Source organism: Mytilus californianus, unplaced genomic scaffold (genome assembly GCF_021869535.1).
Source record: "Mytilus californianus isolate M0D057914Y unplaced genomic scaffold, xbMytCali1.0.p SCAF_2, whole genome shotgun sequence".
Taxonomy (NCBI): domain Eukaryota; kingdom Metazoa; phylum Mollusca; class Bivalvia; order Mytilida; family Mytilidae; genus Mytilus; species Mytilus californianus.
The window spans coordinates 69,565,899-69,585,227 of NW_026262668.1; the positions used below are offsets into that span (position 1 = coordinate 69,565,899).

At 32.7% G+C, this 19,329-nt stretch overlaps 2 protein-coding genes across 3 annotated transcripts in view; one reads left to right on the plus strand and one right to left on the minus strand.

Annotated features, from left to right (window-relative positions):
- Positions 1-19,329, minus strand: part of LOC127728151 (40S ribosomal protein S18) — an 821,762-nt gene that overhangs the window by 438,189 nt on the left and 364,244 nt on the right. The window lies entirely within an intron of this gene.
- Positions 1-19,329, plus strand: part of LOC127728042 (uncharacterized) — a 71,340-nt gene that overhangs the window by 36,954 nt on the left and 15,057 nt on the right. The window contains exon 14 of the mRNA XM_052235215.1: positions 17,803-18,009. Within this exon, the coding sequence (XP_052091175.1) occupies positions 17,803-18,009 (207 nt within the window). The remainder of the gene's footprint in view (positions 1-17,802; positions 18,010-19,329) is intronic.

Below are 19,329 nucleotides of genomic sequence, written 5' to 3' on the forward strand. Positions count from 1 at the left end.
TGTGTATCTTTTTATTTACTTTACAGTTTTCTTTTCCCTTTATTTGTTTTCGTGCTATTATGTTTCTTTTGGTCGTATATCTTTTGACGTGACAGGGTATTTATACATCACGTGACAGGGTATTTATACATCACGTGACAGGGTATTTATACATCCGCTATCGTGTTTTTGACTTTGGGCGTTCCTGGTGAGGTGGGTCCTGAGATGCGATCCGGATACCAGAGGATACCAGAGGTTTTTACAGTGTTGTTTCTATTTTTTTTACTCTTGTATTTATATTTTTCTTAATCGGTACTTGAAAAATTGTATACTATATATGGTATGTACTATCAACTACAAAATGTTTGTTTAAATTTTAAGTCAGTTGTGTTTTAAGTCTGTGATGTATGTTTACACAGTTTTGGCTGCTGGATCCCAATTATTGTCACATTAACCTTGTATGTCTTAAGAAAATGCCTGTGCCAAATCAGGAATATGACAGTTGTTTTCCACTCGTTCCATTGGCTGATAACGCTTGATTTTGTAAGTTTTTATGGACTTCCGTTTTTTCCAATTCCGCATATCTGTTCAATAACAACTTGTGAGAAATAAGATTATTATTTAAAGATATGTGGATATTATCTTGTCCTTTATGATCACCCTTTGAAAGTTATTAAAGCACGAGCTCGAGAGACACTGTGTTATCGGGTACAATGAGCTAACAATTATATCCATCACATATAGAAACTAACCACTTACCGAACGTGTTTTCTTTAGTTTTGAATATTAAGTAATTTAATGCTTAAATAGTGCTACAGTTTTTTTGAGGGGTCAATTATTTAACTTTAGTTTACTCAGAATATCAATAGGAACCATATAAACCGAAGTATGCGTAATTGGTCGGTATTTTGTGAAAACGTATAGAATGTACGTAAAAATCGGAAAAACTATGAACTAAGTTCACTTTAAATTACGATTTTTTGATATTCCGTCGCCAGAATTTTTCTGAAAGTTATATGTTTTTTTCTATAAATAATTGCGTTTTAATGATATGAAAACACTAAAGGGTCAATGTATTTGGAACTTCTAGAAAACGGAACACCCCAACAACCGTAAAAGTTCAAGTTGCGTTGATCAGTATGCCATACATTTATACCATGATGGATTTTATTTAGTTTATGTTAACAATGAAGATACGTATATGCACAAGCCTACAAGTTTATATTTAGGCAAAACAGTAGCATTTACTTTCCAGAAACTATGTTACTCTTTATTTGTATATCCTACTCGGGTCAATACATTTAAACAACATGTGAACAAAAAAAGTTGAAGTTTTATCGCCTGTTTGTCTTTTTAGTCGTCTTTACTTTTTTCTATGGCGTTGTCAGTTTATCTCGACTTATGAGTTTTGAATTTCTCCATGTCCGTGTATATTTGCGTCCATTCGTTTTTCATTTTGCAATATCAAAAATAAAAAACAAAAAACGAGAGTGTTTTCATTTTTCGTTTTTGATTTCTCAAAAACCAAAACAAAAAACAAAAGTGTTTTCATTTTTCGTTTTTAAATTGATTTCTCTAAAACCAAAACGGAAAACGAAAGTGTTTTCATTTTTTGTTTTTGATTTCTCTAAAACCAATATGAAAATCTAAAGTGTTTCCGTTTTTCGTTTTTGATTTCACTAAACAAGAATTTTGTATTTAACTTATTTCTCGTTTTATAATGTACAATGTTTTCCTTTCTTGTTTCACAGTCATTGATAGTAAATAATGCCAATGTAAACACCCCGGTGTTCTTTCAACATAATGTAGACAAAATAGACCGCCTGACTTATGAATTGAACTACGGTGATAAATGAATCAAAGCCTTTCAAATTACCTTGTTTATATCTTTAATAAAAAATAAATTATTATATTTAAATATTAAACGAATCATAAATTTAAATTGTACAATATAATATTATATAAAGATGGTACAAATAAATAGATTGATTACAACATCACATTAACAAGGGAGGTTACTACTTTTAAAAACTTATAAGAAAACTACCCCGGTCGTTAAAGTATACATGCACAGTCACTGTGGTTATCAGATCTTTAATCGAAGATAATGTCGACGGATGCAAAAGACATAATCAATCTGAACAATAAGGGTGCGTGATCTTTACTTTTAAATTTAGAAAGGTTGATCTCAGATGATTAGAATTCATAACCATGGTCCATTATACGAACATTCAGGACGATAATGTGTTTTGCTTGATCAATTGATTGAAAAACAAATTTCCGCAATTTCACAATTCAAATCGGGATTAGCATTCAATCATTTTGCCATTCGGAGCCTACTCGGTATTAATTTTGCTTATTTTTGAAAGCTATATGGTGACCTTAACTAGAGACTGGGTGTGGATGGGGGTTTACAGAATAGAGAATAGTGGGCAAAAAATATAAATAATAGAGACAATGGACCAAGAAATAAAAAAAAATAGAATAATGAGGTGTTAAAATATAAAGAGAACAGAATAATTGGCAAAAAGTATAAAGAAATAAAGAATAGAGAAAAATGGCATGAAACACTGATTAAAGAATAGAGAAAACCGGCATAGAATATCACAGAATACAGAAATGAAGAACCCCGTATCCAGACCATCATCCTAGTTACCTAAACCAAAGTTATTTTGTCTCCGGTAGATTTTTATTGGTTATCATACGTTTTCTTTTTATTTCTATGCCTATCAATTAAGACGTGAGCTTTCATAATTTGCCAGCTTATTACATTATAAAAAAAGACTAAGCCGAACATCACTCTGGATTTTTTCTCTAGTGGACCTCAGCTACCTACCCTACCACACCATTACCGAAAAGTTAATAAAAAAAATCTACGGCAATACTAGGTGCAAAGGGAAGTTGGGTAGCTGAGGTCTACTGGAGAAAAAAATCCAGGGTGTTATTCGTCTTAGTTTTTTTTTAAGTAGGTCCAAAGTTGGGGTCCGAGGACACCCAACCCCACCCTTACCGAAAATTTAATAAAAAAAAATTCTAATGCAATACTTTTGTCCGCACTAAGACAAAGGGAAGCTTAGTAGCTGAGGTCTACAGTAGAAAAAACACAGGGTATTTTTCGGCTTAGTTTTTTTTTTCTAAAGTAGGTCCAAAGTTGAGGTCAGAAACCCTACCCAACCCTTACCGAACAGTTAACAAACAAAAGTTCTATGGCAATACTTTTTTCCGCACTAGGTGCAAACGTAAGCTAGAGACCTAGCGCCTACTTGATCAAAATTCCCAGTTTGGGTATTGCACGGATTATTTTTTAAAGCTAATAAATAATTTCCTTGCCCACCATACTTTGAGTACAAAAAATAAACCTTTCGTCCAATCATAAGTAAGCAAAATCCACTGTTTTAGAAGTAGAATGTTTTGTCAAAACAGTTTTGTGTGGCAAAAAAAAAGTTAAAGCACGAGTGCAACTTTTTTTTCTTCTAATGTAGAACAATTGTTACTTTTCATGAACTATTTGACAGGATGCCGAGAATATGGAAAGCTATTTCACACAATAGTGCAATTTTGCCAACATTTAAATAATTTCCTAATTATTTACGATTCTATATACACTCAAAAGTGTTGACTATTTGAAATGTACGGAAGCCCATAGGGGACCTACAAAAAAATAATATTATATCGTTATCTCAATATATATATCGTTATTTCGATATAATTAAATCGTTATCTCGATATATTTATATCGTTATCTCGATATTTATATCGTTATATCGATATATTTATTTCGTTATCTCGATATAATTATATCGTTATCTCCATATATTTATTTCGTTATATCGATATAATTATATCGTTATCTCCATATATTTATTTCGTTATCTCGTTATCTCCATATATTTATTTCGTTATCTCGATATAATTATATCGTTTTCTCGATATAATTATGTCGTTATCTCGATATCATTATATAGTTAAGGTGGGGTTATGGCACCTTTTTGCAAATAACTCAAAAACTTATACAGATATCAAAATCTAGCAGAGAGTAAAATTGATCAGTACATTATGATCTGGCTCTGCCGAAATTTAAGTTCAGGTTGATCTGAAAATTCGTTTCAGAGCTATGGCCCTTTATTTGCAATTTTTCTCAATTATTTATAATTTTGACGATATTTTGAAAAGCTAGAGCCTTTTTTTATTATTATTATTCCAAAATATTTCCTGTTTACAATTATCTTAGTCGTCCAGGTAACAGATTAAGGTTCCCGGTTTACAGAAATGCCATCTATACAGGGGCAAAAGAAAGCTAACAAAGTCCATTTTAACCTTTATTTAACATTAAGTTTTAAATGTCTTAGGCCCGCTTGAACTAGTATATATATCTTTAATATACACGAGGTCGTAATAAATGAGATGTAGTAAGAGAATTAATAAGACAACTCTTTCCTGGGACAAATTGGCGTTACTGTAATAAAAAAAATGTACACAGGAAAATATAAATATAATGGTTTTGGCGTTAGGAGTTACTGTAACTGTCGATTGATCCTCCGGTGGGTTAGCAAACGCTCCCCGATAGTTGTCCGACCTCGTGTATATTACAGATATATATACTATTTCAAGCGTGTCTGGGACCTATATTGAAAATCGACAGTTCTACGCATTTTCGCGCCAGCTACAGATGGATACAAAACTTTAACGACATTACATTTTTGCACCGGCAGTTCGATCGGCTTCCCTGGTCTGTCGCTTTCTTCTTTTCGTCCTGATTATGCATGAAATATTTGCGACTGAACGTTAAGCAAACATCAATCAATGTAAACAGAAATTGACATATCAAGCAAGCGGATCAAACTGCCAGCGCAAAAAAAATAAGCCTGTTTAATGTTTTTCAAGGTTTGGCATCAATCAGAAGCGCGCGAAATGAAGAATGTTCGATTAATCCCCCAGTGGTGTTAGCCGGTGCTGACCGATAGTTATCCGACCTCGGTAAATAGGTTCAAATTATGAGATGTTTCATTGCATAACTTTTTTATTATTACATGTAAAATGTCGGTTTATGGCTCGTTTTAAAGAAAATGGAATATACCTTTGAAAATTTTAAGATGTTGATCTAGACAATTTAATTGAGGCCTGGAGCTGGCATGTCAGTAACTGCTAGTATTCCTTTGTTAGCTTATGTATCATTGTCATTTGGTTTAGTGTCTTTTGTTACCTTTTCAGACATCGGACTCGGACTTCTTTTAAACTGTGTTTTACTGTGCGTATTGCTGTGTGTTTGTTTTTTCTACATTGGCTAAAGGTATAGGGGGAGGATTGAGAACTCACAAAACATCGTTTAACCCCGCCGCCTGTCCCAATTCGGGAGCCTCTGGCCTTTGCTAGTCTTGTGTGATTTTTAATTTAAGTTTCTTTTATATATTTCGGAGTTTAGTATGATGTCCATTATCACTGAACTAGTATACATTTTTGTTTAGGGGCCAGCTGAAGCACTCCTCCGGGTGCTTGATTTCTCGCTGTATTGAAGACACATTGGTGGCCTTCATTTGTTTTCTGCTCTTTGGTCGGGTTGTTGCCTCTTTGACACATTCCCCATTTCCATTCTCAATTTAATTATACATAAATAAAATACAACGAGAAAACGAAGACCATATTCTTGATTTGTCGAGTTACTGACCTTGTGTATATTATAAAATAAAAAAATGTTCAAGCAAACCTGGGGCCTTTAGTTTTCAATAAATAAGCAAAAATATGCAAAAATATGCAAATTTGGGTATTTTAAGAGAAGCAAAATCTGAAAGTTTTGCCCACAAGACTTTATTGTAGCTCTTAATGATCTGAACAATTTCCAATTTAAACTAAGGCTCTAGCTTTTAATCTAAAATTTGAATTGAATGGATTTGATTTGATCGATAAAAACAAATTTGAAACAGTAATTTTGAAAATTTAGGCGAAATGTATTTCTTAATCTAAAAGAAGAATATAAATATATGCAGTGTTGTATATGTATATATATTTTAAAATATACGACGAGGAAAAGTAACATTCGGCCACCGAAAGCTTCATTATTGTAGAGCCTAGATGGTCGAGTGGTCTAGCGCGTCGGGAATAGTGCAAGGCGAATGGTGCCTCGATATCTCAGGAGCATGAGTTCGAATCCCGGCGAGGGAAGAACAAAAATATTGTATGCGCTTAATTTTGCATAGGGAACTATGTATTTCTTTTAAACTCAATGTTAAATAAAGGTTAAAGTGGACTTTGATAGCTTTCTATTGCTCCTGGATAGATGTCATTTCTGTAAACAGGGAACCTTAGTCTTTTACCTAGAGGAGTAAGATAATTGTAAACAGGAAATACTTTGGAATATTGATGAAAAACTAAAAAAGACTCTAGCTTTTACGACTTTCAAGATATTGTCAAAACAAAGATGAAGATTTGAAAAAATTGCAAATAAAGGCCCATAGCTCTTTAATAAGTTTTCCGATCAACCTAAACTTAAATTTTGGCAGATACAAATCATTATGTACTAATTAATTTTACCCTCTGCTAGAATTTTGATATATGTTTAAGTTTTTTAGTTATTTGCAAAAAAGGTGCAATAACTCCACCCCACCTTAACTATATAAATATCGAGATAAAGATTTAATTATATCGAGATAACGATATAATTATATAGAGATAACGAAATAAATATATGGAGATAACGATATAATTATATCGAGATAACGAAATAAATATATGGAGATAACGATATAATTTTATCGATATAACGATATAATTTTATCGATATAACGAAATAAATATCGAGATAACGATATAATTATACCGAGATAACGAAATAAATATATGGAGATAACGATATAATTATATCGAGATAACGAAATAAATATATGGAGATAACGATATAATTATATCGAGATAACGAAATAAATATATCGATATAACGATATAAATATCGAGATAACGATATAAATATATCGAGATAACGATTTAATTATATCGAAATAACGATATATATATTGAGATAACGATATAATATTATTTTTTTGTAGGTCCCCTCTGGGCTTCCGTAATATGTTAAGCCCTTTTCAACTGATTTATATAGTTTGTTCTTATGTTGTTCTGTAACAAAACTCGTCCCAGGTTAACGGGAGGGTTGAGCGCTCACTTGCATGTTTAACCCCGCCACATACTGTATGTGCCTGTCCCAAGTTAGGAGCCTGTAGTTCAATGGTTGTCGTTTGTTGATGTCTGTCATATTTGTTTTTCGTTTTATTGTGTTATAAATTAGGCCGTTTTTTCTCAACTGAACTGTTTCATATTTTTCATGTCAGAGCCTTTCATAGCCGACTATACCCTACTCGTTTTTTTCTCATTGTTGAAGGTGGTACGGTTGCCTATATATAATTGCTTACATCCACTTCATTTGAACTTTGGGGATAGTTGTCACATTGGCAATCATACCACATCTCCTTATTAAAATGTTGAGGGGGAGGGGGGGGGGGGGGTGAAATTTGTATTTCTTAGGAAAGTTCCAATGTTTTCCTCCCAGGTCACCCAGTTTTAATTTGATATTTTCTCATTTTGCTGTGCCCTTGGATTTGTGTTTAAGGCCAACCAGAGCTTACTGCCTGTTGGTGGGTAGTTGAAGACCATATGGTAAGCTCTAGGTGTTTTTTTGTGTATTGTATATGGTGATTTGGTGATGTCTTCATGCCATTGTCCCATTACTTTATATAGACAGCTTATCAGTCAACCATATCTATCAAAGACGACAAATGATGGCCAAAGCTCTCCTGGCCTTTTGTATAGTCAGGCGAGAAACAAGATATAAACGGACTTGGCTTGGTATAAACATGTATATTTAGTAAATTCGTATAAATTAAAGTCAAATTAATATTTCAAAACAACATAAAAATATAAAAGTGTAAAAAAAATTGTTTTTAATAAATATTAAAAATCTTATTGTGTTTGTGTGTGGCCATGGATAAAGGCATGTTTTTCAGTCTGGGTAAAAAAAATTATTGACTTCGGGTACAAATCCCTGCCCAACCCAAGAGAATAAAATGGTTGCTTCCTTGGGAACAATAGAGATTGAAGATGTTGAGAATGAAGATCAGGTAATAATTTTATGTTCTGCGGCGACGTTAAAGGAACACCAATCAGTCAATCGATCTTTATGACTATGGCTTCAGTTGTGTAATATTCCTTGTTGTAAAAGTTCCTTTTCTGCTTTGTGTAGATTTATTAAGACTTGGAATAGATCTACGATGACTAATGAACGGTCGTATATGGTTTGGCAATTTTACATGCCTACCGATAATAAAATTGTCAATGGAAATGGGGAATATGTCAAAGAGACAACAACCCGACCAAAGAGCAGACAACAGCCGATGTCCAGATATGATACGATGCTACCGGACATAGAAAAAACTGTCCTTTTTTCATGGAAACCTAAACTGTTACAGTATAAATTAAAGAATACAAAACTAGCTCTCTTTTCTGTAAATACAAATAAAAAGCTGACATGGGTGAGATTAAAGCTAGAAATCCCAATCTCCCAATTCACTTTAAAAGACCATATATAGATATAAGAAGATGTGGTATGAGTGCCAATGAGACATTTTTCCATCCAAGTCACAATTTGTAAAAGAAAAACCATTATAGGTCAAAGTACGATCTTCAACACGGAGCCTTGGCTCACACCGAACAACAAGCTACAAAGGGCCCCAAAATGACCAGTGCAAAACCATTCAAACGGGAAAACTATGCAACGGTATAATCTATATAATAAACAAGAAACGAGAACACTTATGAACCACATCAACAAACGGCAACTACTGAACATCAGGTTTCTGACTTAGAACAGGTGCAAACAAATGCAGCGGGTTTAAACGTTTTAACAGGTACCAAATTCACTCTTATCCGAAACAATAATGTAACATAGAATCATGTGCAAAACAGTGTAGCCGAGACCATTGATTTGCGCGCTAAAATATCCCATTGACTGGGTCAGATTAGGTGAACGTTCGTCTGTAACGCCCACAACTCACGACGTATTTATTATAGACATTTAAACTGTGGGGTCACCAAAGGGTCTCAACGCCTAAATAAAATAATTCGAAAAACTAATCAGGAATAACCTTTGTGTTTTGATTTATATTGAATACTTAAACGATCTTTACTTGTGTTTTTGTTATGTTTTGATAATGAATTTTTATGATATCGGACGTTCTTTCAGCAAAAAAGGATTTAACTGGCTTTAAAAGTTACAATGGATGTGTTGATTATTATCTTTTTTCGGACGTCAAAGCGATTTAACAATTGCGGTTGTCCAATTATGTCATCTTTTAACTTTTATCTGGTCAAAATTTTATTTTAGAACGAATGCATGATCAACTTTAAAAAGTGTGCATACACAAAACATATAGACAAAATATACTTCTTTCCTGTCTTTTTCGTACTTGCAAGTTATTAGACAGTAAAAAGGCTATTTGGATCAAGCCTTGTGAAATTTGCATTTACGTTTTTGAATAGGTACAGTCAAGTTTAGCGATTGATAATTCATTGATTACATTCTGGCGTATCACAAACAAACAACTTGTAACGTCTCATTTCATTGGCCGAAAGATTTAAATACAACAACAATTGTAGTGTGCACGTGAATTGACACAGGTGACCGACAATGGAATGTACTACGTTACTACGAACGTAAAAAACAATGATTTTTTGTCGAAATAATTAAATAAGTATTTAAATTTGTGAATTTCAAATAGTGGGGTCGAAATATTATACTAATAATTTGTGTTAAGTAATATTCTTTATGCATGCAGCACTTGTACCGCACTATAAAAAATATAAGGATAAAATAAAATACATGTGCCGCTTTTATACGGATGAATGTATGAACCACTTTAATTTCTTTCATATTGACGCTAGGTTATTATCCTGACAATGTCGTAGTTACTTATAATAAGGATCTCATAATACTGATCCATTTCAAATTTATGATGGGTTGCACATTCCTTTTTTATTGTTTTCATGCTATAAAACGAAAATAAAGAAGCTAAGCGTTTGGTCATTCAGAAATGACGTGTCATAAACGAGCAAATTGTCCCCGAAAGATCGTATCATGTGTGCACGTGAATATAGATGTACTATGCAATGTACTATCATGGTCACCACGAAATTCAAATGAATTTAGTGAAGGCATGTTGGTGTAAAAAGGTTTGAAATGTTTCATCGGCGAAGATTTTATTTTTGCATGTGTGGAACTAAAAAATAAATAAATACTTGTGAGAAATGTCGTAGTTTATAAGGAACTATATAAATGTACTGTTTTCGATTTTAATTGGTTGAAAATTTATCCTTCTGAATTTACTTAGAATTTCGGGATTTTTTTTTCAAAATCAAATAAACTAAATCAGAAAAAAAATCACACTATCCTAAAACTTATGAAAGAATATGAATAATGAACATGACAGTTTATAACACAAACCCATTTACTATAAAAATCGAGCAATATCTTTAGTATGTAATTTGGTTATTTTTGTAGTTAAGTACGGTTTCATTTCAAGTACAACGTTAATTCATCAAGTCCATTGAATAAAATATAAGGCAGGGTGGGCAACTTGACAAAAAAAGGCAGGATGACGATTTATGTAAAAAAATCAGGATAGACTAATAAATATAGTCAGGACCTAACGGACTGAAAAATAGAAAGACAGGACAGAGATAACAACTAAAAAAAAAGCAGGACAAAATGTTTCATCGAAGTCCCCCACCCCCAATCAAAATAAAATGGTAGCTCCCTTAATCCAGAACCAATTGAGAGGAGACAGTTGAATTAAATATTTCGACGTGACTGTTAAGATTAAAGTTTAGAATTTTACATGCACATGTATAAAAGCTAGAATTGCCATGGGATAATCAAGAACACGATCATGTACGTGAATACGACGATGGAAGTTTTTAACGACCTTGACCGGCTACGTGAATACTGATCAGTCCATTCAGCTTTATAGTACGCGTGTTCTATTTTCGCAGGTGTGAGGTCGAAGGTTTGAATTGACCAATGAAAACGATCGTTCCTTAACGAGTTAATCTAATAAAGTTTGTTTGACTGATTATGTTGCACGACCTTTCGCTAAGCTTGACCGCAGTTCAGTATACAATGTATAGTTTGATGATCTTTTCTGCTAACTACTATACTTGTGAAAAACCCTTGGCAACAGAAACATATTCAGCTTTTTTTTTAATCGACCCAATTTACATGTACATAGTAATGGACGACTTCGTACATTTTATGATCGCAAATAAAATATGTATATAATATACTGTGCACTGTAGTTCGTATATATACTGAGACCCTTTGGCAACCCCACAGTTTAAATGTTTATAATAAATACGTCGTGAGTTGTGGGCGTTACAGACGAACGTTCACCTAATCTGACCCAGTCAATTGGATATTTTAGCGCGATAATCAATGGTCTCGGCTACACTGTTTTGCATACGATTCTATGACCTTTAATATTGAAGGGCTAAACTTGCATTGAGCCGTGTTTAGGCCCTTAAAATAGAAAATAAAGAGATGTGCATGGGACAAAATCGCACACAATACATAGAAAAAATACAAATATCAATGAACAGGGCTTTTATTCATGTTCTTCATCTTGAAAGTACCTGGAGGGTCTTCAACGAGGAAAAGAACCATTCATACCCTGAAAACAAGGAGACAAAATAACGTTGGTTTAGGCAACTAGTATGATGTCTGGATGCGTATTTCTTCATTTCTGTATTCTTTGATATTCTATTACATTTTTCTCTATTCTTTAATCAGTGTTTCAGGCCATTTTTCTCTATTCTTTATCATGTTTATTTCTTTATACTTTTTGCCAATTGTTCTATTCTTTTTATATTTTAACACCTCATTATTCTAATTTTTTTTATTTCTTGTTCCATTGTCTCTATTATTCATATTTTTTGCCCAAAATTCTCTAATCCGTAAACCCCCATCCACACCCAGGCTCTAGTTAAGGTCACCATATAGCTTTCAAAATTAAGCAAAACTAATACCGAGTAGGCTCCGAATGGCAAAATGGTTGAATGCTAATCCCGGTTTGAATTGTGAAATTGCGGAAATTTGTTTTTCAATCAATTGATCAAGCAAAACACATTATCGTCCTGAATGTTCGTATAATGGACCTTGGTTATGAATTCTAATCATCTGAGATCAACCTTTCTAAATTTAAAAGTAAAGATCACGCACCCTTATTATTCAGATTGATAAAGTCTTTTGCATCCGTCGACATTATCTTCGATTACAGATCTGATAACCACAGTGACTGTGCATGTATACTTTAACGACCGGGGTAGTTTTCTTATAAGTTTTTAAAAGTAGTAACCTCCCTTGTTAATTTGATGTTGTAATCAATCTATTTATTTGTACCATCTTTATATAATATTATATTGTACAATTTAAATTTATGATTCGTTTAATATTTGAATATAATAATTTATTTTTTATTAAAGATATAAACAAGGTAATTTGAAAGGCTTTGATTCATTTATCACCGTAGTTCAATTCATAAGTCAGGCGGTCTATTTTGTCTACATTATGTTGAAAGAACACCGGGGTGTTTACATTGGCATTATTTACTATCAATGACTGTGAAACAAGAAAGGAAAACATTGTACATTATAAAACGAGAAATAATTAAAATTAAATACAAATTTTTTGTTTAGTGAAATCAAAAACGAAAAACGGAAACACTTTTGATTTTCATTTTGGTTTTAGAGAAATCAAAAACAAAAAATGAAAACACTTTCGTTTTCCGTTTTGGTTTTAGAGAAATCAAAAACGAAAAATGAAAACACTTTTGTTTTTCGTTTTGGTTTTTGAGAAATCAAAAACGAAAAATGAAAACACTCTCGTTTTTTGTTTTTTGTTTTTGATATTTCAAAATGAAAAACGAATGGACGCAAATATACACGGACCCTCCATGCTATATTTCGCCTCTAATCTTTTACAATCACGATATGACTAGATACTTGATCTTTTCTGTAATATTATCGAAATATTAACTTTGAGCTGGACATACAGCTTTAACAGATACACATAAGTCTGAAAAGAGAGGAAAGATCTACACAAAGTCCATATGAAAGAAATCGTTTATGAATTACCTATAGGATCTATTTCCATTTGATATATTTTTTGGTTAATACACCAGTTACACATAAGCGACTTATCAACCCTGATCTTGAAATCATATGCGCGTTTTAGTTTAAATCCCGCGATAATTAACGATATTATACGTGACAGGGGGATATCCGTTTGACCCTTATATTTGGCAACACACAATAATAAATCAACCGACAGTACACATCTCTCTCTCTTGGTGTTTGCTGGAGGCAGGTGAACAGATGATACCAGTAAACAGTATTTTTGTCACGGCAGACGCAGCTATTTGAGAAGTTGTCACTGACATCATAGATATAATAGCTATTATATCTTTGGCAAATGCTGACATTAAACAATTGTATATTAACAAATGTAACTGTATTATGATTGGGACGAATTAATTTATATATTGGTCCCAGATAATTTAATTTTAAGTTATTAATAATCGTTTATTTTATATATAATATTCGAAATAAAAAGTATGACCGTTTATACAGAATACGAATATTTAAAATCTTATTGAGAAAAAAAAATCAGAATAACATAAATTCAGAATGAAAAGATGTGGTATGATTGCAAACGAGACAACTATCTACCAGAGACCAAATGACATAGATGAAAGCAACCATAGGTCACCATACGGCCCTCAACATTGAGAAAAATCCATACTGAATAGTAAGCTATAAAAGGTCCCGACACAAAACAATTCAAACGAGAAAATAAGTCTTCTTGTTGACGTAAAGAGTTCATAACAGTGGTATTTATAAATGAAATTTTTTAAACAAAAGTATAAATCTTGCAGTTGCTATCTTTTGTTTGCTGCGCTACAGTGCTGTATGTCAGTTTGATTATTTGTGAAAAGAGCAAAACATTTTGTTAAAAAGAAAACAACCTATACATCAGAAATACATTTAATATCAGTTATGTTCCAGTATCAATTCGCTCTGTGAGTACCGTAAACAATTCGCAGTTTTTCTCAAATATTTTTTTACATCTTCTTGTAACATATAAAGGGTTACGGTCTACAGTTAGGTTTATTTCTATAGACTCGAAGTTTTTATCTTCTTTTAAACGAAAGCCGGTTACTGTTATGGTGACTTTTGCGTGAAATTGTATGGGTACGAGGACCAGTTACCACCTGTTGAGAATGTAGCTACTTAATAATTGAAATTTCATCTTAAGGTTGTATGGAAGTATAAACGAAAATGATAGAATTTTTCCTTATATACTTTGCCAAAGATTTTGTATACATTGTGATATGTTCAAAAATAAAAAAAAAAAAAACAATGATAGGTCACTGAGCTTGTTTTCACGCTACCGGCTGCGAAAATATGAAACATTTTGTGTGGATTATACAGAGAAAAGGCTTTATTATATGAATTTTTGAAAGTAAACTATGATAGAATTTTAAAATAAAATGTGAGAAGATAGCTCTTATGAAATGCTTTCATAATACCAAAAAGAAAAAATGGAGTCAGCGTGCGTTTTATCCTGCTAAAGCATACATAGCATATACCAAAAATAGAACACTTTCCTGTAAACTGTAATAGACATGTACATTTGTTTCAAATATTTCTGCTTCAGTGATATTTTTTAGGACTGTCATGACAATGAAGTGAGATATAAGGCAGTTTTATAATACATATCAGATATTCAGGTTTACCTTCAATTTTCGATCATCAAACTTTTAAACAATGCATTCAATACCATTTTAATTTCTAGGCTATGCTAATGGTCGACATTGTTTAAGCAGTGGTTCAGTGCCAACAGCCAGAGTAATTTTCTACATATTTTCAATTTTTGCTAATTCTATATAATGCATATCTTAGCATAATTTGTGTCCAAAATTTTCAAAATTTTATATAAAAAAAGGAAACATATAATAACATTTCAAATTAATTTGAAAAAAACCTCATAATTTAAAAAGAACAGTATTTGTGGTATTGTAAGGATTTGTTCAGGAGGACGTCTATATAAAAAAAAATGTACTAGTTAAATCCTTGTTATTGTGAAAATTATTTGTTTACTTATTATTATTAATAATGCATGAATTTACAACAAGATATCATTTTCGGTAATTGAATATCCTATATTTACCACGCTTTACCATAAAATAAGATTAAATTGCTGAATGACACCTCTCCTAAATTATTAAAATATATCCAGTTGCATTCACCGTAATATCTCAGTGTAAATTAGGTACTTTAAACAGAAACAGGGTTAACATTTTTAATATCTGTATTAGGGGATGACCATTTGATTTTCGTGGGGGGGGGGGGGGGGGTGTTTAGAAAATGAATATCCTGTCCTAGTAAGAGCTAGCAACAGATGAAGATGAATATCCAATCTGAAAAAATCCTGTCTTCCGTCTTAATATCAAATGGTCGTCCCCTGTTCAGTAACTGTATGTAGAAAAGGGTACGTTTTTATCAATTGTCACCTGGTGAGATTGTACACGGTAAAACTAGGATCCCACGTGGCTAAGGTGTTAATTGACTTCTTAATTTATGACCTAATATATGGATATGAAGTGACCCCCACTTATTTATCTATTTTTTTCTTCCCGCTAAGTGAACGACCTCAGCGTGAATCCAAGCATTTCTTCGTGACAATTAAAGGTACAAGGTCAGGCGGCATATCAGATCGTCTATTACTGCAAACCAACAACACAACAGTAGTCCGTTTTAAAATCTTTAAATGTGTCATTGTTAATAAAGTTGTCTCGTCAATATATATTTTGATTCAAATGATGCTCGTGTTGCATGTACATGTAAACGCAAACACTTAATCAGGTGATTGCTTTTCCCAGGTCTGCATGGTCACTGCTTATCAACCGTAAGCCCCCAGTCGATGAATTCTGGGGAATTATCGCGTGATTTCATAGTTTGGCTAATTAGGTTAGACATGCCCAGTAAAATGTGAAACTGGTGTCTTTAATATTTTTACCTTATATCGTAAACAATATCGTAAACAATATAAGTAAACTCATCATAGAAACCAGGCTTAAATTTTTGTACGGCAGACGTGCGTTTCGTCTACAAAAGACTCATCAATGACGCTCGAATCAGAAAAGTTAAAAAGGCCAAATAAAGTACGAAGTTGAAGAGCATTGAGGACCAAAAATTCCGAAAGGTTAAAAATGGAAGGAAATTGTAAACATATTATAAAAATAAGCAGTACAAGATTAACAAAACTTTAAATGACATTTGACGAACATTGATTGTAATGAAGACACCATCTATAAATTCGTCAATACGAGTGAAATATTCTCTGACTGCGTATGTGACTGATCATACCCCTAACTATAGGAGTGAAGGATATATTGCAATCACATTGTCCGTCCGCTCGTCCAACACATATGCTCGTCACACTTTTCTCAGAAACTACTGAACAGAATTACTTCATAGCTGATCGTCTGCTTGACAGTGATGAGTTGTAAAATTGATCTCTCAGACACTTACTTCCTGTTTGCTGAAATTTTAAATATGGGAATGAACTTAAAATTTTCCGTTGTACATTTCTACAATACTATGAGGCAGATCGACTTCATATTTGTTCAACAGCTTAATATAATGTTAAGTTGCATTTTTTAAATCTGTCGGACACTTACTTCCTGATTTTCGATACTTTGAATTACGATTGGATGTATGCTTAGCACGACAAGGCGTTCATTTTTGTTGCTCCGCAATAACTTATGTACTCATTTTCTTTAATTAAGCATGACCAAAACCGTTAATAAACTGCTCGTAGGATATATACCCCATTTTTTTGCATTTGTGGCAATTATCTTGAAAACTTAAATAGAAATATACAAATATGAATATGAAACTGTAAACACAGAAATAAAACAACTTTGTTTTGATATCCATACCCCTTGTAAAATCTAGTTTACTATAATAGCAACCAATAGTAAACAGTTACAAAATGTATTATAAGCATAAGCAGTTTTGTAGTTTTGATAGCAAAACACATTTAGAAACATAACCGTGAAGAATAACAAACGTAAGAACTAATCCAAGATACCATGCTCACAATTTGGTACGACAGACGCGCGTTTCGTGTACACCAAACTCAACAGTCATAATCAAAACATGTTGAAAGGCTAGTTCAGATACGAAGTTGAAGAGCATTAAAAGTCAAACACGTCTAAGGCAATCTATGCCTCCATGCATAATTCAACATTTTATAAAGAGTAAATTAATAGAAATTTAACCTATCAATAATATGGTCAAAATGGTTTGAAGAAAGACAAAAATGAAATACATGGTCCATAGAAAACTGCATAAAATCTTAGCATTCAGCAACATGATCCTTACTTAAATGGGTAAGAAATCGGTTGCTCGTGAAGGTTGACCTTTTTGTATACTGTAATGTCACCCGTCCTGATGATCATGCAATGTAATATAATCCTCGGGTAGAACACAAACAGATTCGTATTAACTAAGCTATGTAAATATGAGTTCTTCTAGGACAAATCAAATACGCATACTTTGTCACGTTTTGACATTTCGTTTGTTTTTGTTCAAGTTATTTTAGTAATATTACATCAGTTTTAAATGTAAAATTAGTTGGCTGGTATTGTGCAATTTTATCAATAGAGATTTAAAAAAATTGCTGTACAAGATAATAAAAAGGAGTTTTTCTTTATTATTTAGTGCATTTCAAAATGGTATACTACGATGGTACATATTCTTTATACTATATCTGCTTTGAAACTGATGATAATGGTAACTGTAAGCATGCAGAAGCAATGGTGTATGGTAGAAAGCGTACGATAGACGAAGCAACACGGGAGAGAATCTTATCACTGTTCCCGTCTTTGTGTTTATCAACTGATTTCCTACAAGATACAGTGCACAATGGTAACGTTTACAGATTTATATAATTTTAGTAACAAAATCTTAATAAATTTGGTGCGCACCCGTTTGTCCGGGAGCACTTCTTACTTGCTAATCCCCTTGGGGACTAGCAATCCCCCAACAGCGGTATCTACCTAGTGCTAAACATGAAAATAATATTTTCATATAGTGTGCGTCCGAATAGCTGATTTGGTTTTATCATCATCAGTAACGCTCAAGCCCAAAAATGTGAAAGCAAATGATGTAAAAATACTCAAATACTTGAGGAGCTATTTGTCCAAACGAGACTTAAAAAGAATACACAAACCACCATAGGTCAACTCTATCTGAGGGAGTTAACTTAACAATTTTAACAATGTCTAAATTTCTCAACGGGGAATTAAAGAAAGGTATGTTATAAATTATGTCAGTACTGATGCACTAGCAGTCCATCATCAACGACATCGACGCAGTGTTAAACATGAAATTAATACTGCATAAATTAGGTTCGTCGATAGGGCTTGACCTTCATTGTGACGAAACATTTAGAGCCAATGATGTATGCATACTTGAAGAGCTATGTGACCAACATTGATCTTAAAAGATATGTCGATATTTTAAATATTACTGCTTCGATTTTTTATTATGCAACTTTATTATGCAACTTTATTGTGTTGAGTTATTCCAAAAAACGATATCTAGATCTGCCAGAAAGTCACATCATATTTTACGATTTTTTTAAAACTATTATTATATCAACTGTGTGTGCAATTTTTCGTTTAAAGATTATCAGCTACTAGCTATAGGCAAAGAAATGATTTTATATTGACCAATAACTTAATAATGTCGAAGTGTACCTTGTAGCTGATTTCAGACCTACTGGACAGGCACTTCTTTTTTGATTTCATGCATACTTTGAATTTTAATTATACTAACAAAACAGAGTCTTTTTGTCTATGTCCAATAACAAGTGTGGGTACCCTTTGCACGATGTATGTTGTTAATCTCTCCTGGGTTCAGTATAGAAGAGGTGTGATCACATTCCCCTATATTCATTTCGTATTAATGCTCGATAACGGGGAGTTAAAGAAACCTAGTAAAATTCGATCCCATATTTTGCTGGGAAAACATATTTTGATAAAAAAAATCTACTCAGAATGTTTTAATGAAATTAGCATCTACACACACTCAGAAGCCATTGGTTATTTTTTTTTTAATTTCACACTTTGACGTACTGATCAACTTTAATGGTATTTAAAGTACCTGATAAAAGTTATTCCAGAAGCATGTGTCGTGCGCACAACAATAGTGTATTTATGTTTAGGACAGTTGAGTCGCTACACT